We start from the raw sequence: 25,307 nt of genomic DNA on the forward strand, positions 1-25,307 counted from the left end.
GAAATGCCTCTGTTTGCTCTCCTCGAGTCGTGTCCTCCTCGACTCCTCATACAAATCTGCCCCCATCCTGACCCCGGCGCTTCCCCCCAGTCCCGTGTCTCGTGCACCACTGGCTGATGCAAAAGCCACCGTCGGCCACGAACCGGCCTACGTGAGAGGAGAGCACAAGTCGATGTATTTTGGTAAACCGGACGCCCTCGACGCCCCCATTGGGACCTCTGCTCTAGAAATACCCGTCGCTCGCGCCTAAAGTGTTTCCTCGTCCCGCATTGTCATCTTGTCACCTGCATTAGACTCCTTCTTCGGCGTCTCCCCACAAGCATTCGAGACCCAGCACCACCACTCCACTCTACCACTCTACTACCCTACCCACGCAGACGATCAAGAGCCTCGTTTGTTCATATACTCGGCGCTTACCCCATTCAACCTTCCTGTTTTACTCTGTTCATTCATATACATCCCATCCACCTCGTTTCGTTTCCTCTCTCCGCTTAGAACTAAGCGATCCTTCCATCCTACAACCACCGACCTGATATCAAGTGCTGAGCAGGTCACCCAGGCTATAGGAATTATTTCTTCTCCCCAACCGCAATTATCTGGCCCGGATCCAAGATCTTGGCTTCCTATAATGCTTCTTTCTGTTATCAATCCATATACTTCAACCATGTCGTGTACACCGCAAACCTCGCCTCCTAAACGACCAAGGCTCAGCCTTCAGATCAAGACGCCTACGACGGCGGTAACATTTGGAAAGTCATCGACGGCGGTGAAAGCGGATCTAGATCCATCATCACCAACAGGATTTAATACATTAGCAAATGCATATGCGACGGCAATCGAAAATGCTTCGCCTAGAACCACAAAACCTCCAGTGGACTTCAAATTAAAACCAACATCATTACGATTAGAGACCAAGAACTTTGACAATGGAGGATATGTTCATCCAACGAAACGAACCCAGACACCAGGTCCATTCGCAATTACATATCCAGATACTCCAAGTTCCGCATTAGCAGGCAGGACACCCGTAAGCGGACGAGGAGAAAAGAACCCGGCCGCAACAGCATTTACATTTACACCACCCCAATCCGCGGGAGCAGGAGAACAACTATTACCACGAGTCTTCACATTCGATTCTAATACACCCAAAACCCCCAACGACACACCACCCACCCCCCGCACCGCCCGTCGACGAGCACAATCCCATCACACACCCGGCTCCCTCCCATATACCCACCCACGCACCCTCCACTCCATCCTCCGCAACTCCCCTCTACCTCCCCCCTCCACCATCGTCCCCCTCACCCCCTCCCGCTCCTCCCTCCGCATCTCCTCGCGCGCCGCCAAAAAAGTCGAATACCAAACCCCCCTCACCCAAACCATCACCACGGCCAAATACATAAAATCGCACATCGAGCTGCTGGCCGAAGACTCACCGTACTCCGCGCACCCCCCAGCTTCAGACATCGAATCGCTCGACCTCGCACTAGCAGAGACCAACGCCGTGCGTGACGGCGGCCAAACACCCGGTCCATTCGAAGACATGCGCCGCCGAATGGCAGACCAGGAGATCGAACCTGAGAACCCCGACGCGAAGCGCAGGAAGCGCAAAGAGAAGAAGCGGAAGTGGGAGTGGACGATCAACAGTGAAGGCGGGGAGCTGATCACGCCGTTGGAGGACGAGCAGGGGCCGATGAGAAGGAAGATCGCGGGGTTGGGTGGGAAGGTGGTTATTCCGCCTAGTCCGGCCGTGGAGAGGGAGGCGAGCGTTAGTACGGATAGTGAGATGAGTGAGGTTGAGGAGCGCATGGTTATGCCTTGTGTGCCGAGATTGGTGGTGCCTGTGCCGAGGAAGGGGAGTGAGGATTCGAACTCGAGTATACAGGAGGGGGAGAGGGGGCCGCCGAAGCTTTCTTTGAGTATATGAGCACGGGACTGGATTCTGTGACTTTTATTTGGATATTATTGGGATTTAGCGGGTTGTGTAGGGTAGATATTTAATTGGGATATGAAGTTATGAATATGAAGATTATTACGTGGTTAATTTATGGTGTTTCTGGTCTCATTCTTCGTGAATACTGGATTTTTTTGGTATCTCATAATTACGGCTCTATTCTACTAACCACACCACAACTTTACAACAACACCATCAAAAGCTCCGGCTGAAAAGTACAAATCGAACCCTAGATCCTATCTAACCTCAACTCTAAGAACTGTTACCAAGTCACTCAGTTACCGAAAACCAAAACCACAGTCCACTCAACCTCATCCATCTCCACTCCAACCCAACCCCGACCGAAAGTCCACGCACAACATCCAACACACGTAGGTAACCAAGTACCTCATCACCTCACCACATCTCCACCTCTCCAACAGCCTAGCAGGCCAGCTTACCGAACCACCCAAATCAATACCCAACTCCCGCCTTACCATCCCACCCGTCTCCTAAGCGCCCACCCAAACCGCCCACCAAAACCACCCGCGTAACCTTGACGTACAATCAGCGCTTAATTCCAACAAGTCAACCCGCGTGACGAGTCTTGAAGCGCCATCGCTTACCGAAACAAAGATTAGCAAAACCTATAGACGGAGCGCCTACTAGTGGCTTGGTTAGTGTTTTGTTTGTGGTGTGGCTTGAGATTCTCTGTTTAGTTGTCGATCTACAGTCTGGGGTACGGGGGGAGGTGGATTGGTGGATTGGTGGATACCTAGGTAGATACTATTTGTTTCTGCTTGGAAGTAGCCGTATGGTCGAAGCGCCAGAAACAGTGCCGAATTCCAGGTATCCTCTTCCCGAAGATCTGGGATCATTGGACGCCTTTCGTTTCTACCGTCCTTCTGCCTGTCAGGTAAGCGGGTTGTCTTGAAGCGCTGTCTGCAGACCGAGAAGTCGAGTCTGGGTTACTGAGTCGACGGTTCGTCATTGGGTAGTTTTGTTTGTGGTGTGGCTTTGAATTCTCCGTCAGGTTGTTAGGTGTCAGAAGTTAGAAAACTGAGCCTTTGTGGCTAAGATAGTTGGTGGTTTGGTTTGAAGCGCTGTGACAGACCGAGAATATTGCCTTGCGCTATTCGTTTGATTCCATTTCATTGGATGTTTGTTTTGCTCTACCTCAAATTCTCCGGCTGGTCGTCACATAATTACCACCCTGCCTGGACTAAGCCGTTGGCTGGTTGGCTTTTTGGGTGGGTAGTGTGTTGTTTGACAGGCCGAGTTGTGGGGTAGAGGCTCAGCACGCCTTATACAGCGTTTGGCGGTTGAAACATCGGCCGTTTGTTGTTTGGCCTATGTACCTAGGTAGGTTGGTTGAGGCGTGGTATGCAATGTGATTGAGATCTGAGTGATAACTTAAACGCTGGTAAAGACGGTCCTATGGAGAAGATTCGGGGGAATAATCAGGCATCGCACAAGTCTCGCCCAAGTGGAAAGTCTTCGGCGTTGTAGGGTAGACACTCGGCACGCCTTACGGAATTGGAGGCTGTAATTCCGCTAGAGGTTGAATGAAGGTCGCTTGTTGTTTGGCCGTATATACATTTGGTGAGGCGTTATGCAATGTGATTGAGACCAGAATACCATGTTGAAAGCCGACTGACTACTCCAGATCATAAGATCCGCTAGAGCTAAGCTTTCTTCTCATCGCCAATTGTAAGAGGTACAATCGTTTCAAGCTCTGGTGGAATTGTGGGGTATAAACTCGGCACGCCTTATACTGCTGTTGGCGGTTGAAACAACTGTCGCTTGTTGGCTAGTTGAGGCGCTTTTCATGCAATGTGATTGAGCTACTGTATGGCAGTACGGTTGTTTCCTCTATTTCCAGAAGCGGCGTTGTAGATGAGGGGGCCGTACGATAGGGATTGAAACAATCCTACTCTATTTGTGAGTTGACGAGGTGACACTGTAAGTGCCAAAGAGGAGTATGTATGAAGATATTGATAAATGGTAATAGATTTCATTCAAAACAAGCTTAATACTTCCCGCTCAGCTTAACCAACCCCGCCTCCTCATTCTCTTTCTTACTCTTCTTCGTCCACTCCGGCGCCTCATCAATCCCCTCATCCTCTTCCTTATCTCCCTGTTCCTTCGTATGATGCACCGATGTAGGCGCATGTTCGGCTGGCGAATAAATGGTATATAAAATCTACCCCAAAACATTAAACTTTTTCACTTTCCCCTCGTCCAAGGACAACTTACCAATGGCGAATCCCCAGTATTAACAAACTGGTGCTGTGTTCCCGCTGGCACAACCATCAAATCCCCTGCCTCAACAGCCTGGTCTTTGCCATTGATAGTGGCCATCCCTTTTCCGCTTGTGAATGTGAGGGCTTGGTCGACGGTATGCACTTCGTCGCCGATGTCACCGCCAACGGGGATGGTCATTATCACGACTTGGGAGTAGAGACCTGTCCAGAGGACTTTGCGGAATTCGCTGGAGGAGGCTGGGAGAGCCGTCGCCATCTTAGGGAAGTATGCCACTGGCTACCTGTTAGACTATTGAGCTTGGAAAAGGAGGAAGACTCACTTTCGTGCTCTGGAATTCCAGAGTTTGGTTTGAAGGAGGACATCTTGAGGGATGTGGTAAATGATCTCGTAAGATGTGATGCTGTTATTGTTCTTGAAGAGATTTGAGGTACTGAGGTACGTAGAGCTCGTGTGAATCTAGAGGTAATCATGGGAAATCGATGAGAGAGATGAGAGGAAAGAGGTATCAATTGATAGCTTAAGGAGAACGGAAACTACTGCACGTCATGTGTACACACGTAACGACTGTGACGAGGGGTTTCTTAAACCAACTGCTATATGCTTGCAGCCCTGAACCGTAATGGTGTGGTGATATCATCACTAACTCACTGGGATCGCATGCATCAAATGCAAGGGGATTATTCCATTTGTCCCATGGTAATGCCTCTTTGGGTGTGTCGATTAGCAATCTGGTCTGGCCAACACACTTATTTCAATCTAGCCTGTAGATATGTATAATTGCGGAGATGTTTTTGGCGTTCGGGATTGTTGCAAGAGAGTTCAGATCCCGAACTAAATCCAACAGGCTTCGATATCCATCGAGGTATCCGGCCCGGATTAACATTCCACCGCCAGAATATCGACATCCTTGTTCAAGAAGTCATCACATAACCTTGATAATGGAATAGATACACAATCGATAGCAATTATGAATGGATCTCCAAGATTATGGTCACGACTAAGTCGCAATAACGCAGCTTCAGGCTGGTTATGTTCATCATGTGCCACTTCCAAATCAACAGGCCAGAAACGGGCGACTCCCTTCTTCCAAAGCTCTATGAGGGCGATTTCCAACAGCTCGAAACCGAGGCAGAATGCTGCCCCAACGATGGAGCAACTGAGAGCACCATTCAAAACAAAGAATGCTTCGACTCTATACTATACTCTGAGTATAATTCTCGGGACCGTAGCGTTTTCCTATGGCTCCGTTCCTATGTATAAAATGGTATGTTCACCTCGCATTATCTACCGCATATTCTGACGATCCCCAGATTTGCCAAACCACAGGTTGGGGAGGTCAACCCATTAAGGCACCCGGGCATGGCGGAGTAGATGGAGGCGACCCGGCTGAACGATTAAAACCTGTCACGAACGCGAAACGAATTCGGATTACATTTAACGGCTCCGTATCCGATGTGTTACCATGGAAGTTTACACCACAACAACGAGAAGTGCGAGTTTTACCGGGCGAAACGGCTTTGGCGTTTTATACTGCTACGAATAATTCTCCGGAGGATATCATTGGAGTTGCTACGTATAGCGTGACGCCTGCGCAGGTATCACCGTATTTCGCAAAGATTCAGTGTTTTTGTTTTGAGGAACAGAGGCTGAATGCTGGGGAGACGGTGGATATGCCGGTTTTCTTCTATATTGATCCGGATTTTGTGAATGATCCGAGTATGAAGGGCATTGAGCAGGTCACGTTGAGTTATACTTTTTTTAGTAAGTGGGACGTTGATGATGGGCGACGGTGATAATACTAACGAACTGTAGAAGCAAGATATGATAAAAATGGCCATCTAACTCCGATGCCTGTATGAGCAACTGTAAAAACAACTGCATTTAGCATTGCGCGGCGTCTGAAGGGTTTAAATAGGACTGGGTTACAAGATAATCTATTGGGCAGCCTTTCTAGGACAAAACGAACTTCGAGAATCAATCAACTCTTCACACCACTAAACTGCGTTGACTTAGCGTGTGCACTTATCTTGGGAAGAAATTTGACTCATGTCCCAAAAGTGATAGCGTGCAGGCAATTCCGATCACTCGGCATCTATGATGTCAAGTAAGTATTGGTAGTCTACGACGGACTTTGGAACGACTTCGAAAAATTTCTGCCACTATCTCAATTTTTCAACAACGCAAACATTTTCACTTCGCACTTGACCGCATTTTCATGCTGTGTCCAATGTTCTCTTCTCGAATCTTCAAATTGGAGCTGAGAGCATGCTGTGGTCACACCGTAGTAGGGAAGCCTAGATGCGAATTCGTCAGTGTCAGCGCGTTAGCAAGTATGGTGAAGGTATGTACACGAATTACTATCTCCATCGCTGGTCAATTCTGCTCTTTCGGCCGGTACATTCTCTCGGCGAGCGGATCAGGCACCTTACCTGCAATACGACTGCCATGCATATGCAAGGCCTACAGCCTTGTGTCGTGGGGTCCAGTAGGCAACTATCACGTTTCCGCAGCTCTTCATAATCTCTGAAGTTTCGCTTTTCTTCGATTCCCATTCTCTCTTGTCATTTGGCATTTTGGAGTTAAGGTTTCAATCACTCATCTGGCATATAGTTGTGGAACGACCTAGACTCACTAGCCTTACGCGTTATAATTCACCCACACCATTTTGAATGAAAGTATGCAACTTCCCCCGCCAGCTTTGAATGGACAAATCCAAATGTCTGTTCTACTTAATTTCCAGTCCGAAACCTCTCCCCTCTTTTCATCCAACTATCATCGCCCTCGGATACGCGAAGGAGCAGAAGCAGAAATGTCGCAACATAATGTCTCTCACGTATCCATTCCTGGCCAGCAGAGCCTCTCAAAAGACACAGCGCCCTTCTTTATACTACCACCCGAAATTCATCTAAAGATATTTACTTTCCTAAACAACATAGATGGGATCTGTTTATCTCTAACCTGGTACCTGCCAACCCTTCTCTGAAATTCTGAAAATCTAACATAGACCTAGTACATATTTCTACGGTCTCGAGCCATCCCCACCGTACCCTATAAAAAGAAGTCAAGCTTCAGGAAGGTTTCGAGATGTGCAACCACTGCCATTAGAAACGGGCTCTCCATATCTAAGGAACCCTGTAATCCAAACTCGAGGCTGCAAATTCTGCGTGCCAGTACTTTATTACCCAGCACACTGCGAACTGCATTTCCACATCCGCGAATTCATTCCTGAGAACATGCGTTACTGTGGGGAATGCGGGAAATTCACGAGAAGTCTTGCGGAGAAGAAGTATCCAACAGCAATTAGAGCTGGAAATGCTGGTTTGAGGCCTGCACCATTAGATGTGACGCCGGGTTTGGGTGCCAATACTTTACCTGTGTTGACGCTTGAGGATCGTGTAACAAGAATAGAGGGGAGGGTACGGGAACTCCGTGAATCAGATGAACGCTGGCCCAATTCTAGTTCGCAATTAGAATTTACACCAGTAGACGCGGCACCGGTTTTGCTTGCGACCGATGTACCTGTGGAGGATGCGCTTATTGAGCTTAGCGATCGTATAAGGAGATTAGAGGGGAGGACGGTACGGGAACGCGATGCAAAGGAACGGCTGTCTGGTTCAAGCGGACAACAACCTACAAACACGCCCTCCTCGCAGCACTCCCCAAGATCGAAAACTGCTCTATGGGAACTTACATCGTCCGATGGCAGAAGTGCTATATGTGGAAGGTGTAGTGTGCCGTATATGCAACGCTATGAGGGAGGTCGGAGAATGCTGAATACGCGTCGTCCGGGCCAGAAATTGAGGGTGTGGTATAATCGGGAGGAGGAGGAGGATGAGTGATATCTAGCATATATGGGAATGGTCTATGATTTGATGGGAACTGTGATTAGGGAGGGGAGGGCAAGGGAGAGTATTTACACAGTGCATATGCGTACCTGGAGTTAACTGGAAAAGGAGACGTGGCGGGGAAAGTTTATGGGAGAAGACATAGATACAGCCTCAGGGTTGCGGGGGTTAAGAGATTTGGGATAATTTCGAAGAGGGGGGTTTTCGTGTTACCGGTATATTAATCTCTCATATTAAATGAGATATTTTTGACGAAACGAACAAGCGGTTACCCTCAGGGCAATTAAACTTAGAACCCAGTTAAACAATTTTGACAGGACTTTGGTTATTGAAAAGATTCAATTTTACGTACTTTCTTTCCGGAAAGAAGTACGAGAATACATGGATCAGCTCACAGCCGTCCTTCAAACCTGTAATAGGACTTCTCATGCCGTACTTCCGTCAAAAACATTTCAGCTTGAGCGCTATTCCGGGAGCCGTATCTAGCAAGCTAGTGGTTCGAAAGGCTGCGGTATCGAGCAGAAAGATGGTCTGATACAGTTTTTGTATTTCGATCAATCATTATACGAAAATATTAAATCAAACCATGAAACCAAATCGTCCTCTCAAACTCAAATCAGATATTCAAAACCCGACCCACGTGTTTGTCCATCGAATTCCAAACATGGGACTTTTCCTCACACCCGGGAAAACCAACTTGGTTCTAGAAATCTTGGCAAAAGCTTGTTTTCGCATCCCTGCAAAGTCCGTCATCCGTCCAATTGCCCCTCAGCAACCCTGACTTTCTTCTCCCAAGACACGCAAGACGACATCATCTAGGGCTTGGAAGTAATGGAGCTCCTTCTAGATCCATACGCGTACGGCCCTCCTCAGCTCTTGACTGGGCGGACGAACAAAGATCCCGTCGCTGCCGAGTTCGCGCTGAATTCTTGATGTCGTGAGTATTAGGGAGGTGTATTGCGCTTTCCTAGATTCTTATTTCTTGTTCTTTATTTTGTGTTTAGTTTTCTCTTTTGGTTTGAGTAATTGATTAAGCGGAGACACCAATTGCATACCCCTCGACAACCCCACAGACCTCACGATGATATCTGAAAAGGTCCACAAGCTTTGTACAGGCACGGAAACTGTCTCTAGCTTGTTGGCAGCAGATCCAACTCTGGCTCCAGGAGAAGCGTGGAAGAAGCTATATGGCGGACACTCAGCGGGAAAGGATGAAAGCACATCTACGGCGAAAGCGCATCGAAACGATATCACCTCCGAAGACTTAAAGCGAGCTCTCGAATGCGGGAACTGGGGACCAACGAAGCCGAGTGAGCTGTTCTTGAGAGTGAGTTACTCTATCGACATCTTCAGGCTAGGCTGACATGGTAGTTATACCATGATGCGTTGTGCACATTGGATAAGAGTGTTTCGGGGTGTATGGTTAGTCCGCCATTGATGGGCAGCTGTGGTACAATACCTTTGACAATCATTTCCGTGTCAGTAAGACATCCGTGTTAGATGAACTCGGCTGATAGGGGACCAGTCTTCCGGATATCATGAGACATATGTCAAATATGATTGTTCGTGCAGACAAAGAGGTGATACTAGCCACGAATTACTGTAAGTGTTCTCCAGCAAATCAATATCCATCGAGAGCTCTTGTATCTCAGAATGAATCAACGGTTTGCTGATGACTTGCTTGGAATTACAGGGCAGAACTCGGTTGCGTCAAAGTACATTACCAATGCGATGAAAGAACTATCCAAGCGAGCCGGTGAAAGGGGCGAACGAATAGTCTTCAAAATCGAATATGATCGTGGCAGTCCTAAGCAAGTATTCAACAATCACATGGAAATTAAAGAGGAGGAGTACCTGGGAAAGGCTGTCGCATTGCCATCGAAGGCAGAAATACCGAATATCGATTTACAAGTCATAAATTACCATCGACCATTGGTTGGGACATTTCATTGCAAATACATGATTGTGGACAGGAAGATTGCGGTTCTCCAAAGTAACAACATTCAAGATAACGACAATCTAGAAATGATGACACATTTGGAAGGCCCGATCGTCGATTCATTATACGATATGGCATTGATTTCTTGGAGTAACAAGTTGGAACCACCGTTACCAAGTTACAACTCACCTGCTGTACGTGGTGGCATCGGAGCTTTTGGCGAAGAAAGCAGTCAAGTCAGGATATTCGGACAAGATCGTGCGATCGAGAGGCAAGCGCCGATAATGGAATCAGGAAAGCGCCATAGTCAGGAGGCAAGCGCATACGACAATCAAGAAGTTAAGCTACCCGGGATAGTGTCAAAGGAACCTTCCAGCGCTACGACACCAACGGATGGCTCCAGTCTTGCAACGGGACCAAGTACTAGCAAAAGTGTCAGTAAGCCAATTCACGAGGAAGAAATACCAGAAGAGAACACACACAATGGTTATGGAAATAAAGACACAAGAACTAGCCATGACCATCCTCCTTCCGACGTACCGCACTCGGAATTTGAGACTAAACATATGGGAACGACGGAAAGACTTCAAGAGAATGCTAGAGTAGCTGCTACTACAGGTGATTTAGAAGATATAGCTCATGAGAAGCCAGATGATGGATCAAACGGACTTGTCACTGGGCTTGTGAAAAATCGTCTAAAGGATGGGAATAATACTAAACCAAGCACCAAATCTACAGCAGACTCTAATGGGAATGTGGCCTCCGTTTCTGATGCAGTACAGCATCATGGAGCTTATGGCCCCGACGAGGAATCTAAACGATACTTTGGTTCAGGAGAACAGCTGTTACCCGAATCACAGATCCAAAAACCTACTTCAAACCCAAAGACACTACCTGAACACACTGTTGATGACCCTCATTATGACAACGATATTGCAGGGGAAGTAGCCCGTGTCCAAACAGCAGTATCACCAAAAGAAGGAGATACTAGAATCGCAGCCGTAACCCGTCATCTCAACCACACCAAGAATATAGATTTCCCAGGAAACGCACCAGATTGTCCGGAACATGAAGAGATGACACCATATATCCCACACCCAGTTCATGAAGCATTTCCCATAGCAATGGTTTGTCGAGAACCATATGGAACACCTAATCATGCCTCAGTTTACAATCCGCAGAATGAGGTATGGTTATCTGCGTTACGGAATGCGAAAAAGAACGTTTTCATTCAGTCTCCAACACTTAATGCTTCGCCACTCATTCCCGCTATTATCGAAGCATGTGAAAGGGGTGTCGATGTATATGCCTACGTATGCCTAGGTTACAACGATACTGTAAGTCATCATTCGTTCTGTTTCTCTGAACCATCTAACAACCCCAGGGCGAACTCCTCCCCAAACAAGGCGGCACAAACGAAATGGTCATTCACAACCTCACCACCACTCTCTCCCCCACAGGAAAACCCCATCTCCACCCCTTCTTCTACATCGCCAAAGACCAAACCCTACCCATCCTTGCAGCGAAGAAACGCCGCTCTTGCCACGTCAAGCTCATGATCGTCGACGAACATATCGGCATTCAAGGCAACGGAAACCAAGACACCCAATCGTGGTTTCACAGTCAGGAGATTAATGTCATGATTGACAGTGAGGTGGTGTGCGCGGCGTGGATTGATGGGTTGAGAAGGAATCAGAATACGCATCTTTATGGCGCGGTGGGCGAGGATGGTATATGGAGGGATGAGAAAGGGAAGGAGGCCGAGGGCGTTATTGGGATTGATCCCGGACGGTTTCCGTGGGCGAAGGGTGTTATGGGGGCGGTGAGGAGGGTTAGGGGGGTGGGCGATTTTTGATTTTTGATTAGTGGTTGAGCGATGCTGATGGGTTTGTAGTTGAGGTGTATAGAGGTGTAAGTGGGTTGTGCCACTGTTGGTTGGTTTACTCTTTCAGGATCAAGAATTTTATCGATTTTGAGTCGCTTTCCAAATCCTTCCAAACGCCTCGCGTCTCAAATTTCGCACGCAGAGTCAAGGCATCTTTTATGTCGACATACTATATAAGAAAACAAAAGGAAAACGAGCACCACTACTGAGCGAGTATAAGCCCCTCCCCTGGTACACCAACCATTGCGTATCAATAGCTATGTAATCTTGAGCTACTTGATTTTCTTCCATCATGTAATGGAGCTCATAAGTACCTTCCAGAGAGTCGCTATATTTGTGTCTTCACCTTCTCATCATAATTCATCTCAGTCACAATATGTGCCGCTGCTACTTCCGGGTATCTGCCGTTCATTTTGATAGCCGTATTACTATCGGCCGGACTGTTACCACTCGCTTTGTTGTCACTCTTGTATGTATCGCTTTTCTCTTTACCGCTCGTATTGCTAGCGCCCGATTTGCTCGTCTCGCCCTTGACGCTCGACGGCTTACTTTTGTCATCCTCTTATTTCCACTCGCTCAGCGACGGCCTATAATCCTATGAATAATTGTAAGCAGGTAATATATCTATGGGATAATGGGACAAGACTGAAGTAGTCTGTCGTAACCTGTTTTATAGCTTGTATGCAAGCCAACACAATTCCTAGAAAAACAAGGTAGAACAACGCATTTTCAATCACGGGCTGTTTACTAAATTGTTCAGAAGTTGATTGGTGAGAGAGGTAAGATGCTTCATCTGGAGTAGTCGATTCGATACGTCGCTTAGAGCTCAACCGAGGAGGACATCCCCACTTCCACGACCTCACAGCTCTCATCAACTTCATTAATCAATTCCATCACCACAACGTCACTTTCTATTCGTTTTTAATCCTCCGTCCATCAGCATTTACCGCCTACTTATAGACTCTCCCCACCTGGGCGTCAATTTCGAATATTTGGATTCCACAAAGGTGGCGCGTTGAAAAGCGCAAACGAACGCGTCTCGCGCTGTCCATCTCTGCGACGTCCCAATCCGGATTCAAAAGGTTACCAATGTATGCAAAGCAGCCCGCGCAGTATCATGCAGGTGCTCAATTCGCATTTGGGAGGAGCTCAACGTCCCAAGAGCAACATCGCACCTTTTACACATGTTGATCACTTGGCAAAAGGCTTAGCTCTTGCCTGTTTTGGCGGGCAAGGGCACCGATAAGTGATTTGTCGATATATATTATCTTTAGCCGCAGACTTGATCATGCACCCCTCTTGGAGTCCAAGGGTGGGGTGGCGGTTGGTACCTGAATCCGAAATGTGTATATCAGACGTTGTTGACCTGGATTTTTGAGGTAGGTTTTTGTATCTCTGTATCTTTGTTTGGATCGAGGGCCAATATGGAACTTCTCAATGCTATCAAACCTCGCTGGGGACTTTTGACGGTCACCCTGACGAGTACCATTCTGGGTCAAATCGCCAATGCACTACCAAATCAACGGCGCGAGGCGTTCGATGCTAGCGATCCATTTGCTGTTATTGATGCTCAGAATTGGGTAAATCCAGACAACATGACTTGGGCAGATTGGAAAACTCCCCCAGGCACTGACTGGGCAAATCCCTCCATCAGAGGATCAGTTCGAAATTTCAACATTGCTCTTGTTGTTGTTGACTATTCCGACCTCGATTTCGCTATCACATTACCAGTCCACTCGACAATCTTCACCAATCCGCAGCCTAGCACTCCAGCAAACTTGACTCGTGCTCAAGTTCCTACGTTCTACAGAGATTTCTTGAATGCTCCAAATGCGCTGAATAAAGGACATACTTTACACGAATATTGGATGGGAGATTCCGGGGGTCGCTTCGGAGTTGATCTCACTGCTTTTGGAGCCTACAGACTGCCATCTTTGTCATTCCAGTACGGTATCGACAACAGCTTCAACGCCGGAGAATGCCCAACAGGATCAACATGCAACCGAAATATCCGTACGGACGCGCTTGCAGCATGGAGAGCTGAGATTGGTGCCCCTGCCGCGGCCGCCTACGAGCTGGTGTTCATCCTCAGTGCCGGCCAGGATGAGAGTTCCACTTGGCAAGAGTTTGGTGAAATGTTGTTCCAGTCCAAAGAAGATATCCCTGATTCTTTCGGTCCACCTGTCGGAAATGTTACACACCGAAATTACGCAAAGACCAGATACCAAGATTGGTCGTCATGGGCAGCGGCAGCCACTATATGGCCAAACGCTGGCGGTGGTTCCTCAACACAAGCTGAGAGTTCCGGGATGGGCACTTACGCTCATGAACTTAGCCATCTGTTGAGCATCGGAGACAATTACAACAACCCATACAGTGATCCTCCTCGTCGAGCTTACACCGGTCCTTGGTCCATGATGAGCAGAGGATCATTCAATGGTCCAGGAGGGCCACATACAAGATGGCAAATTCCGCCTCAGGAGGGTGGCTCTATGGGATCTTACCATACAGTGAGAGACAAGCTTCAACTTGGGCTCGCTCTCAACACGAGTGTCGTGATTTTATCCCGCGAAGCATTGGCCGATTCCGGTCTTGTTGTTGCTACGATTCAAGCACGTTCTGTGGCTCCAGGAGCAGGTCAATTGATGGGAATGAGAGTTAGACTGAGCTCTGATCTTGCACCAGCGTGTGATGTCAACACCGATCCTTACTGCGACGGGCGTGGTTACAATAACTACGAGCTCGAAGTCGTGGACCGTATGGGAGCGGACTCCTTTCAACCAGACTCTGGAGTCATGATTAGTAAATCCAAGAACAATGGCAATGCTGGACCTTTCCAGTGGACTATCGACGCAAACCCACAAGACATCAGAATGCTCAACTTCTACCGCCCTAATGGTACGGCGGAGTACATCACTATTGGAGATTACCGACAATTGGCTGATGCCCTCTTCCACGCTGGTACACGCTCTGGTAGTGAGTATGAATACGTCGATGTTGGCAACTCTCTCCATTTCTACATCATCGACGTCCAGCGAGATGCCAGAGGCGTACTTTCCTACACGACCGCTGTTCGCTCCCTCGGCGGCAAAGGGTCAAGCATTCACGGTGTTTCTCTGACCCAAGGCCAAGCTACGACGGTGGATGCATCAAAAGGCATGACATGCACTTTCCAACTTGACAACACTGGTTCATTCATTGCGAGTCGTGGTCGAGCACATCCCCAGAACGTTCGCGCATACCTCAACTCGGATGTTTACAGATTGAACGCCACAGTCGATGCTGCTGGATGGACTGTTGTAGTACCAAATGCTTTGTCCACTGCTGAGTTTGGAAAGGCAAAGACTGTTCAAGTTGCTGTGGCTGCTGATGCTTCCGCGGCCCAGTTTGCGGTTGTCAAGTTGACTGCTGTGTCTGAGTCTGACCCATCTAAGGTCGCGATGAGTTTGTGCCGTGTCAGAAAGTGAGGAAGATACATATACATATTTATAAACATATATTTCTTGTACATCCCTGTATGTAAAACTGAAGATACAAAGCTCTAAGCTCATCCAAACAGTGCCTTTTCCCTTTCGAACAGAAGGTCTGCTAGTCTCGCTTATTTTGGTCCACTTTTATTTCAGCCCCTTCATGTCGTTCTTGCCTGCGCAAGAACTGCCATTCGCGAATCAGAAGCCGCGCATTTACTTGGGTCTTAGGGCATCTTCGCAGCCTCGTTGTGACCTTGCCATCTAACTTTCATTTGTTTGCCTTTGATCTCTTTGAGTTCGTCATTGCTTTCTTCTCTTCTTCAGGTTATTGCTCTCCCCAATTTCGAAGCTTGAACTTCAAAGACTTATTCCACATCATCGTTCATCTTTACCTTCCGCGCGGAACCCTGACACGCACATCTTGTTCAACCTTGGTTTTCTCTTTTGCCAGTCGGTCCTCAAAATCAGCTCTATCAAGCAAAGTTCTATTGTCGTTACCTCACATTCTCATTACCGGGAACATCCTCATCTCCAAATCAGTCATGCCTCCCAAAGAGACACCACAAGCCAAAAACAAGGGCGGTCGTCCTAAAGCGGCGTGGACACCTCGTCGAGATCAGAAAGCGGTTCACCTATACACTTTGACAAAACTTACCATGTTGGCAATATCTGTTGAAATGAAGGAGGAAGGTTTTGCTCCCAGGTAAGTCCATCTTCCGAGTCATCAGTCAGTCTACGACTAATGAGCTCCGTTCATAGCGAAAGTGCAACACAAAAACGGTTGAAGGACTTGCTGCCGAAGAATCAAGTCCAAGATATCAATGTTTTTAGACCTCGTGATGAGGAGAATATGAAACTACGCTTCGAAACGCTCAAAGCCTGTCATGGACAGGTCAATACCCGACGTATGAGAGAGAAAAACGATCGCCATCGACGGCGGTTGAAACGTAGAACTCGAAGAGCGAAGAGGATTGCTCAGTTCGATGGGCCACAGCAGGCTTTCAAGGCAGGTTGCTCTGATAGCCTCATTCAATGGGGTTTGCCATGTGACTCGTTGATATCGAACAGCGATCCGTTGCCGTCGAAATCGGTGCCTCTCACCCCAGCACATTCGCCTCTTGAGTTCATTGACCCGAAATTGGTTGAATCTACAGTATCCCAACTTGGGCACTATGACAAACAGCTGCAAGAGGAGGACAAAGCAGATGATACGTCTCCACAACCTGCGGCTCTTACTGACGACTTCAACTGGTCGCCTTATGTATCCGTGAATGGTGTGGCTACAGCGATGAAAGAGGGGGACCCGCTCCTGGCTGTCGCAGAATTGACGGCTCCTTTCATAATATCACCCTATACCGATACATCGCCCCTTCTGTGCGAGGAAATCGATGAGTATCTGGGTGAATTGCCTGGAACCTCCGTAACAGCACGGGAAACGCAAGTAACTGAAGAAGATCAATTGTCACTTCCATTATTTTTTTCTTGGGAAGAAGAGGAGGAGGTACAGCGTAAATCCGATCATGCACAGGTGGTACTTGACAAACTCAGCAAGCAAATTTCTGATGTCACGCTTCAACCTAAAAGATTTGTGCTTCTTAAGTACGACACCATTTTCAAAGCAGAGCACACAAAATTAGTCTCACGCTTCTCTGGTGCTAGTTCCACTAAATCAAGCTTGATGTCGTGGGCTAGCCATTTGACTTCGCACCGGTCATATGGCTCCAGCATACATTCCGTTCGGACAGGCAGCTCAGGATCCAAGGTTAAAGCACAAAGAGGCTTTTCGGCAATAGCAGTTGCGTCTCAGGACCCGCTATCTTTAGTAGAGGAGCAAGCTTTGCCAGACACAGTTAACGGCTCAACCACTGTCGTTCCTCCTTTGCGGATGCCTGCCACATATTCTTCTAAAGAGGAAGAAGCCTGGCTAGAATTAGTGGGTAAACCAAATGCAAAGTCCTATTCTTCACTGTCAGGAAGCGCTCGAGCGTGTTGCAGGGCAAATGCACCAATTTGTCATGAGTGCGGCATACGTACTACAGCTTTCCAGCAGTGGAAACAGCTACCGAGAGCATCGCAACCCTCTGGGGAGCTTGACATGATAGATCTTGTAATTGATTTCTACGGAAACACCCCCCTTCATTGGGCAGCTCACTACAGTGCGAGCTCACTAGTGCTGTCGTCGTACGAGTCTTCATGGTCAATAAGGAAAGCTAGCCCTGTGCACTCCACGCCATTTTTGGGCCCACAAGATTTGGCGGAAAGATATAACACTCTTGGAGAGACTGTATTGCACTGTCTCAAAATCACTTCAACCGCCGAAATTATCCAGTATAGCGACATAATACGCTTGATAGCAGATGGAAGAAGTGTAAGGAAGAGCCATAAGCATAGGGTCAAGCAGCGGGACTGTCATAAAGTACAAAGAAAGCGGAAGCATGATTTCAATCGACGAGACTGCCATGGACGAACGATAATACATCGATTTCTCCTTCAGCTTTCAGAGGATCTCCTACACGAAGTATTGCCTGAAAAGGGTTTGACCAATCTATTGGATATGACTTCAATACCTCTCGATGCGACTGACAATCAAGGAGAAACCCTCTTTGACATATTGGTAGCGCGAGAAGTGCCACTAGAGTTTTATTCTGGACTTGATTTTCGGGCAACATTGGACACTACACTCGCAAAAGTGTTCGGCGGTTTTACTGATACACGACCCGTAGTCTACTCAGCGCTGAGCTTCATCGAACCACAATTCTCTCTCCTCATTATTCCCGAGTTTTGTGCTAAAATGTTGGACATCAATTGGATTGATCTAAATGGCGATACTATCTTACATGCTGTAATCAAGTACGATATCACTAAGGATCCACAACGTGTGGAAGTATTGCTACATCAGGGTGCAGATCTCGGCATCAAGGACCGCAAAGGAAACACAGCTCTGTCCATTGCTGTAAACTTGGGTTCCCTGGGTATCACACGGCTGTTATTGAAATCTGGAGCCAATGTTCACAGTCGGAATTATGGTGGGACTGGAATTTTAATGCAGGCAGCAGAACACATGCGTTCAACGAAGCAGGACAAGAATCACCAGTTGGGAAATGAGATTCTGAGTTGCACAAACCTACTTATTGATCATGGCGCAATTCCCAACCCTGCAGACATGGATGAGTGGATGACAGCGGAGGGTCGAACAGCGCTCTCTGCTAGTCTTTAAATGGCAATAGTTAAGTTATTTTGACTTGACGGTGGCTAGACAATATATACTTGATGGTTCGATATGGTTTATGGTATACTATTATAGTTTCGGCTTGGTCAAGGGCTGGAAAGTGAAATGGATGGAAAAGTACAGTGAAGAATTTGATGTCATGATCTGGCTTGGGACGTGTAGTTTTGAATATTTGTACATCATAGCATGGGAGCATAACAAGATTAATTTTACGGCTGAGTTTGGTTGAATTTTGATGTGGATATCATTATTTCCATTTCGATGAAAAGCTACCACCTGTGGAAGAGTACATTCTTTTTACGGTCTTTTCAACGTCACGTTTATTATTAGATACTTGTAATTTGTAAAATGATATACCTTAACGATTCAAAGAAAAATTGAAATTGCAAATTGTGACATTCTTCAAACAATCGTATCCATCTACCTTTAGATGCTGGGTATTCTTTGAACGAGAATCACTACTTGTTATTTTCACTTTCGTGGCACTGATACAAGAGCACGACACCATAAATCCCCGCGCAACGATAAAACTATACCAAAATGTCTGGCGTCCACTACGAGACTCAAACCTCTGCAGCTCTAAAGTCTTTGGAGTATCTGCACTCACCTTCTTTTCCCCGAACAAAAATGATTTTCTTCTGGAAAAAGAGGACGCAAAACCTTGTGTAACTGAGTGTCTTCACTGTCTTGTAGACTTTCATGGGTCTCGGAAAGAGAAGCCGAGAAGATGCACATCGTTTCTAGACTTCTGCAGTCTTTAGAGAACGAGGACTTGAATGATTTGAAAGCGAATGATGGAACTTTAATGTTAGATTCCATCGTTATATCGAACAAAGTAAATACTTTTAACACTAGAAAGAATAAAGATATATCAATCTATGTTTTAGTAATTATATTAATTATGTTAATTATATTAATCTTATTATTTATATTTACATTTATTTTCCTCCTTATACTTATTTTATTAATTATATTTAATTTACTAATTATATTTATTTTACTAATTATATTTATTTTGTTAGTTATATTTATTTTGTTAATTACAGATCTTATATCAATCACAGATCCCTTCTCAATCAAAGCGATTTTGTTAACAACATTAATCACTAGCCTTCTTCACCCCTTCCCCAAAACCAGCCCAGCGGTGAGAAAATCCCCACAATCTCCGAGGCTCTGACATCGCTGTCAAGTTCGTATATATTTCTGAAAATGAAACTTCGTAGATTCATGATATAGTGGAATCTTCTGTTCTAGCTCCAGCTTGTTACTCGGAGAAGAGTAGGAATACGGATATATTAGAAATTGCATCTGTGGAATGATTGTGAATGTACGTTACTGGTTGACAGTATTCCGAGTGATGAGATAGAATAGGATCGGCGGACAGCAGGTGATACCGTAATAGGAATTGCATACCATATTGTCTATTTAGTTGAATTTCAAAGTGGGAATAGATCATGTCATATATCACAAGTCACATTACACAATCAAAAAGGCACAAGAGAAGATTTTAATAAGGGCAATTTTTGGTATTGCATTGTTACAATTGGTGGTGTACATGTCTTTTAATGCCTCAAAGGGGCTGACGATGATGATGATACGTCCCCATGTCCGTTAATCGTATAAGTCGTAAGGATAATGTTACGATCTCTTGGTAAACGCCATACGCCAATCCGCCAAGGATTTTTTGCCCAGAGCTTCGTGTTCTTCACGAAGCCCATCCATACCGTTCTCGGTTCCAGAAGTAGAGGAAGAAAAGGAAACATCATTCTCAGGTCTGAACATGTCCAACCTATCACACGCCTGTCTGACTTCCGTCGCTGCGTCCAGCTTGGTTGTCTTCTGCGTTCGCTCCTTCTCAATCACATGAATGGTCCAAAGTAGCGTCATGAGTCGTTCCACACTAGGTGAATTCCCGTCCTCACGACGAACACTCACATCAACATCAGAGAGACAGTCGTGGATAAGTTGCTGTTCAGACGCTGACCGCATTGCCGCCATCGTCGCATCCATAAGAGGACGCGCCAAGTTGGGGCTGCAGGCTAGCAGTCGTCTCAGCATACGAATCCGAAGACCGCATCTCGGACGTGTGTGGGTCGTCGTGGATGAGGAACTCGTCGAGGTCGAACGAGTCGTAGGCGCCATCGTGACCAACCATATGATCATAGTTAGATTTGAAGTTGTCGGCGATAGGGAGGATGCTGTTGTCAAGGTATTGTAGATCTGATTCATTGGTTGAAGGATCTTCGAAATAGCTTGAGATGTCAAGATCAGTGCTACCAAGGTTTGATAGACCACTGAAGTCGTGGCTGTCGTTGAAACCATCCAGGGCCGTTGCTCTCCCGACTGACACTGCAGGTCGCACAACATCGCGGCAGGATGTTGTGTCATATCGGAAGAGCTGGCGTTGGAGGAATCGGCGACGGGCCGCATCTCGGGGGATAGTGAGGCGGGGTTCACAGTTTGTACTGCGGCTTGGAGATCAGATATTGATTGGGTACTGATGGCGGAGTTGTGGGGATCTCTGGAGCTGAATAGCTCTTGTGAGAATGTGACTGGTGATGGTGCTCGGCGCAGCTCTTGAGCTGGCGATGCGGCTGGTGATCCGAATACATGCATCTTATTGCCTGTGGCATTTTGAAGTGCTTGCTGGAGGCTGAGAATCTGTTCCTGTTGATGTGCCAGGCGCATCTCGAGGTCTTGATTCCTTCGCTCGATCTGTCGCTTCTCAGCCTCTAATGCTTCTACCTCCTGTCGCTTGCGCTCTCTTGATGATTGTGCTGCGCGACGGTTGCGGAGGACTCGCTCGACCCGACGTTGTTCTTTCTCGTCTTCGGTCTTTGCTCGTTTCCTAATGAACGGGTTAGCTGATTGATCGACAATGGTAAACTTGTGATCGAGTATGTACCTTGGTGGTAGGTTGGTCTTTGGCTCTGGGAGTTGTTGGCCCCAAGACTTCCGCTTCTTGACTGGCTTCTTTTCTGGCGCAGGGGTATCTTCCAGGACGCTCTCGCCCCGTACTGATCCTCCAAACATGCTATCCTCGCCCTCGTAGGACTGAGGGGTCATTACTGAATCCATGCTGTCGTCCATTGTGTTGGAGTCGAACAGAGATGTGTATTGTGTGCCAGGGGTGGAGGCGAAGCTATCAGCGAGACTGTCGGCGGGCGAGTGCTCGAACTTGATGTGTGGTTGGGTCGACATTTTGGTGGTATGAAATTATTGTACTGATGCTATGACTCGGGATGGAATGGTCGGGAGTATTAGCTATTGATGCAGGTTGTCGAGGTCCGCCAGTACATGTAAGGAAAGATGTGCTATTGCATGCTGTGGAAACTGTGTCCAGAGCCGTGGAGGCGAGAAGGTGACGAGCAGGATGACTCAGTCAAAGGGTGAAAGGCAGCGAGGTGGTGAGCTGACGACGCGACCCAATCAAGAGCGGGTATAGTAGTCTTTGTATGGCGACTCGTAATGTGCTGGGATGGTTGGGGTTGCTGGTGTGATTTTGTGAGTCTGAATCCGAGGGAGAACTGGATGCCTTTATGGAAAGGACACGGTGTTTTAAATTTAGGCGTGAGCTGAGCCGCTAGCCGCTTTGGGACGTCTTACATGGCTGCCGTGAATAACAGTGGGGCTCGTCTGTAGCCGGCGCGACCCCAGGCGAGAGAGGCTCAGGGGGCTCGGCTGGGGTGGGTCGGGTCCATTTTGCTTCTGCCTCTCGTCTGCAGGGCTCGTTTAACAGAAGGAGCTCAAAGGAGTCGAGGAATAATTATTTGGTTGGGACCTTCCGAGGAGGCGTGGAGGCGTGGCGATCGAGAAGATCCACTTCTAGCCCCTCGAGACCCTGAGATAACAGCCTCTAAACTCTGGCTATTATCTATTAGGACGGAGTAATACATGGTAATTATCTAGAATCGTGCTTGTGACTGTGTAACTTTTACTGCAATGCCATATGATCTCAAGTCTACTCTCCTACCACAAGCTATTCATTTAGCTACCACCTCGTAGAGCACTACTGTACGAGGACCTTTCGCTGAGAGTGCACCATGTGGATAACCCGTGCAACACCAGAACCTGATCGAAGCAACTTTGACGACGTTTCACACCTGCCCCCTCGGCACTGCTCCACCAACCCGAAATCGCTCGAATTAGGCGTGAGCACAGCTCTCCTGCTTCTCCTTGCACCGCGAATTCGATAACGACTTGTTACACCAAGAGTGATCAGCTCCAACATAGGGGGCCGCGACAGGCTCCTGCTTAACTCGGTTGGTATCCCGATTATCTTGGCCCCGCCATCACAGACATTTGAGCAGCGAACATGGCTCCGGAGCAAAAAAGGGTTCACGATTAGATTGCCATCTAGAACGGTAACAGCATCTGATCTGAATTGCTATGAACTTGACGATTGTTTCCTCTAACCACCGCTAGAAACTTTTTTTAGAGTCTCACAGCATATCCTGACTCAGCCCTGTCTGTCGTGCCCTTCGCCCACGTTATCCCCTCGCCCCCTTCCTTCGTTGGAGAGGCGCCAAAGGGACGACCTTTACTCGTAGTCTCGTACCATGAGCATTCCTCACGTCAGATCAAAGCGTTGGTTTTCCTCCCTTACAACATTTTTCACCGTCTGTTTCAGGGTAGGGTTGCTCGTAAAATACAGTCAACTCTTATCTCGTTTTACAAAAACAGAGCCTTTACTTCGCTTACTTTGTAATGTAAGACGAGATTTTATGCCATATACGCTCATCTCGATATCACCAAAGTGAATACGGTACGATGGATTAGGAAAGAGAGTCGTATGGTAACAGGCGACACAATAACCAAATCTAGGCTTCTCTCCACACAATCACACGACATATTCTATTCTTGACCATTTCAACCTCGTCTAACCCACAACCAAAACGCGGGGAAGCCAAAGAAAAAAAATCTTCTTCCCCAACCTACAATATTTTTATATTAATTGAATCTCGCACGAGTGGTAAACGACTGCCTCGCGAATTATCCGTCGCTGTGCGTCCTGCTTCCGAGTTCTCGATCTGGGCAGATTGTGGGGAAGCGTGGTGCGGACATGCGATATTGCCGGTAAAATATAAAGAGGCGGGCGGGCCGTTAGGCAATTAAATAGCGAGCATTACGATTGGAAGGAGAAGGTTTAATTGTTTTGAGAGCATGTGAATGGTACTTGTGATCTTGTAGATTTTTTAAAGCTGATCCGTTTGCTGGAATGAGATGGTGATCCCTTAACACCGAAAATATGAAAATACCAGAGGGAAAATATCCTCAGTTTCAAAGCCCGCTCTGATCACAGATTGCGCAATATGACTAACTTAGGATTGCGCAACATTACATCCCTTCGTTTCAAGTTCTTCGAATGTCGGGAAGAATACAACATCATCTCTACTGCGCAACACTAATACCGTAGCTATCGCATCCTCTATCTAAATGTAATTTCGTACGACTCGACAATCCTCTACGCCGCCGAACGACATCAAGGATTCCGTTTCAAACAATTTGGGCTGTACAGTGTACACACCACAAACACTCCATCTGATTCGCTGAAAGTAATACATGAAACGAAAAGATCCTGTGAATACCACGTTTATTTCCCTTCGCTTCCCCGGATTTGCGAGAAAACGTGGGAATCTTTCCGTGGTGTTGTGCTTGATCATAGAAGGATTTGATGAGTTGCGTGCTTTGAAACCTATGCATATGCTATGTAGCTCTGTGGAAAAGTGTTTTGTGTGTCAGTGTTTACCTTCTAGATCTGTTAATGTGGCCGTAGAGGATGGAATCGAAGTGAGTAATTGAATACCGAGTGATCCTATACTTTCCATCCGCAGCGCTTCTGAATAGAAGGTATTGGTAAGTGTGGGGTGAAGGATCTAGTAAGTTTATTTGTGTAGACTGTATCTTTCGTACAGTAATACCCCTCTCACCATTTCTCTTCTTTTCGAACCATCCAACCTCATCTCTCCAATCCGCAGCACTACTGTAACCGCCAGAGAACCAACTGTGGGGTTCACGAATCCAGCAAACCCACTAGTCTCAAGATCTTTCGTAAAATCTTTTTCCAGCAAAAAGGATTTTAGCTTGAGGCTATGATAGGTCTAAAAGAAGGGTTATGGTGGTGGGCGATGTTGGTTGGTTGAAGCGGGTGCGAATTGATTACTGGGCTGTGTTGAGTTGTAAATAGAGTACGTTTTACGTGGGTGTGGGGGGAGAGTTTTTGTTTTTGGGGGTAACAAGTGGGTTGGGTTGGGTTTGCTGCGCGGTATGCTGGGCTTATGTGTTAGTGTTGGTGGGTTGGTGATGGGTTTGGTTTGGATGTGTTGAGGGAAGAATATCTAATAGGAGGGAGTTTGAGGGAAAATATGTTGGTCACCTGACTTACCTCTACACTGATGATTTAAATTAATCTCCACCAATGGAAAATCACAGTGTTTATAATTTTGATTCAAAATTAGGTACTTTAGCCCTCACAGTCATAATATATTTCTTTGAACCTCTGCTTGAACGTCGCAAATGTTGAAAAGCACGTGATGAGAATGTTCTATTTTGGGCTCTCGCCCTAACAAATTCGTATTCCAAGGTCCTCTCGACTCCGTAGCCGCGACGCCGTTGATTTCATCGACCGCTAAGCATCTCTGAAGCGACTTCCTAATTGTATCATCATCGCGCATGTCGAAAAGCGAAGTGGAGTTTGGATGTCGGCATGGTCTGGAAACCGGTATCGAGCACGATAATCGC

The 25,307-nt window shown here is 47.0% G+C and overlaps 9 protein-coding genes across 9 annotated transcripts; 6 read left to right on the top strand and 3 right to left on the bottom strand.

The window, feature by feature from the left end:
* Nucleotides 1-664: 664 nt before the first annotated feature.
* Nucleotides 665-1,927, top strand: GLAREA_11071 (uncharacterized protein; the record flags this gene model as incomplete). Its single annotated transcript, XM_008079260.1, has 1 exon — nt 665-1,927. One exon carries the CDS (start codon nt 665-667, stop codon nt 1,925-1,927), a length of 1,263 nt encoding a protein of 420 aa, XP_008077451.1.
* Nucleotides 1,928-3,962: 2,035 nt separating this feature from the next.
* On the bottom strand, nt 3,963-4,560 carry GLAREA_11072 (RmlC-like cupin; the record flags this gene model as incomplete). Its single annotated transcript, XM_008079261.1, has 3 exons — nt 3,963-4,136; nt 4,190-4,470; nt 4,518-4,560. The coding sequence occupies 3 exons, from the start codon at nt 4,558-4,560 to the stop codon at nt 3,963-3,965; spliced, it is 498 nt and encodes a 165-aa protein (XP_008077452.1).
* A 605-nt stretch (nt 4,561-5,165) lies between these two features.
* GLAREA_11073 (Ctag/Cox11) lies at nt 5,166-6,057 on the top strand (the record flags this gene model as incomplete). The annotated part of the gene is made up of 3 exons (XM_008079262.1): nt 5,166-5,462; nt 5,509-5,959; nt 6,011-6,057. The coding sequence occupies 3 exons, from the start codon at nt 5,166-5,168 to the stop codon at nt 6,055-6,057; spliced, it is 795 nt and encodes a 264-aa protein (XP_008077453.1).
* A 305-nt stretch (nt 6,058-6,362) lies between these two features.
* Nucleotides 6,363-6,770, bottom strand: GLAREA_11074 (uncharacterized protein; the record flags this gene model as incomplete). The annotated part of the gene is made up of 2 exons (XM_008079263.1): nt 6,363-6,492; nt 6,628-6,770. The coding sequence occupies 2 exons, from the start codon at nt 6,768-6,770 to the stop codon at nt 6,363-6,365; spliced, it is 273 nt and encodes a 90-aa protein (XP_008077454.1).
* A 250-nt stretch (nt 6,771-7,020) lies between these two features.
* GLAREA_11075 (uncharacterized protein) lies at nt 7,021-8,037 on the top strand (the record flags this gene model as incomplete). The annotated part of the gene is made up of 2 exons (XM_008079264.1): nt 7,021-7,031; nt 7,203-8,037. 2 exons carry the CDS (start codon nt 7,021-7,023, stop codon nt 8,035-8,037), a joined length of 846 nt encoding a protein of 281 aa, XP_008077455.1.
* A 1,087-nt stretch (nt 8,038-9,124) lies between these two features.
* Nucleotides 9,125-11,837, top strand: GLAREA_11076 (Phospholipase D/nuclease; the record flags this gene model as incomplete). Its single annotated transcript, XM_008079265.1, has 5 exons — nt 9,125-9,370; nt 9,415-9,521; nt 9,569-9,645; nt 9,737-11,319; nt 11,367-11,837. 5 exons carry the CDS (start codon nt 9,125-9,127, stop codon nt 11,835-11,837), a joined length of 2,484 nt encoding a protein of 827 aa, XP_008077456.1.
* Nucleotides 11,838-13,291: 1,454 nt separating this feature from the next.
* GLAREA_11077 (uncharacterized protein) lies at nt 13,292-15,334 on the top strand (the record flags this gene model as incomplete). Its single annotated transcript, XM_008079266.1, has 1 exon — nt 13,292-15,334. One exon carries the CDS (start codon nt 13,292-13,294, stop codon nt 15,332-15,334), a length of 2,043 nt encoding a protein of 680 aa, XP_008077457.1.
* Nucleotides 15,335-15,879: 545 nt separating this feature from the next.
* Nucleotides 15,880-18,554, top strand: GLAREA_11078 (Ankyrin repeat-containing protein; the record flags this gene model as incomplete). Its single annotated transcript, XM_008079267.1, has 2 exons — nt 15,880-16,040; nt 16,097-18,554. 2 exons carry the CDS (start codon nt 15,880-15,882, stop codon nt 18,552-18,554), a joined length of 2,619 nt encoding a protein of 872 aa, XP_008077458.1.
* Nucleotides 18,555-20,204: 1,650 nt separating this feature from the next.
* Nucleotides 20,205-21,767, bottom strand: GLAREA_11079 (uncharacterized protein; the record flags this gene model as incomplete). The annotated part of the gene is made up of 2 exons (XM_008079268.1): nt 20,205-21,414; nt 21,472-21,767. The coding sequence occupies 2 exons, from the start codon at nt 21,765-21,767 to the stop codon at nt 20,205-20,207; spliced, it is 1,506 nt and encodes a 501-aa protein (XP_008077459.1).
* Between the last annotated feature and the right edge of the window lie 3,540 nt (nt 21,768-25,307).

The sequence above is a fragment of the Glarea lozoyensis genome (assembly GCF_000409485.1).
Source record: "Glarea lozoyensis ATCC 20868 chromosome Unknown GLAREA11, whole genome shotgun sequence".
Taxonomy (NCBI): domain Eukaryota; kingdom Fungi; phylum Ascomycota; class Leotiomycetes; order Helotiales; family Helotiaceae; genus Glarea; species Glarea lozoyensis.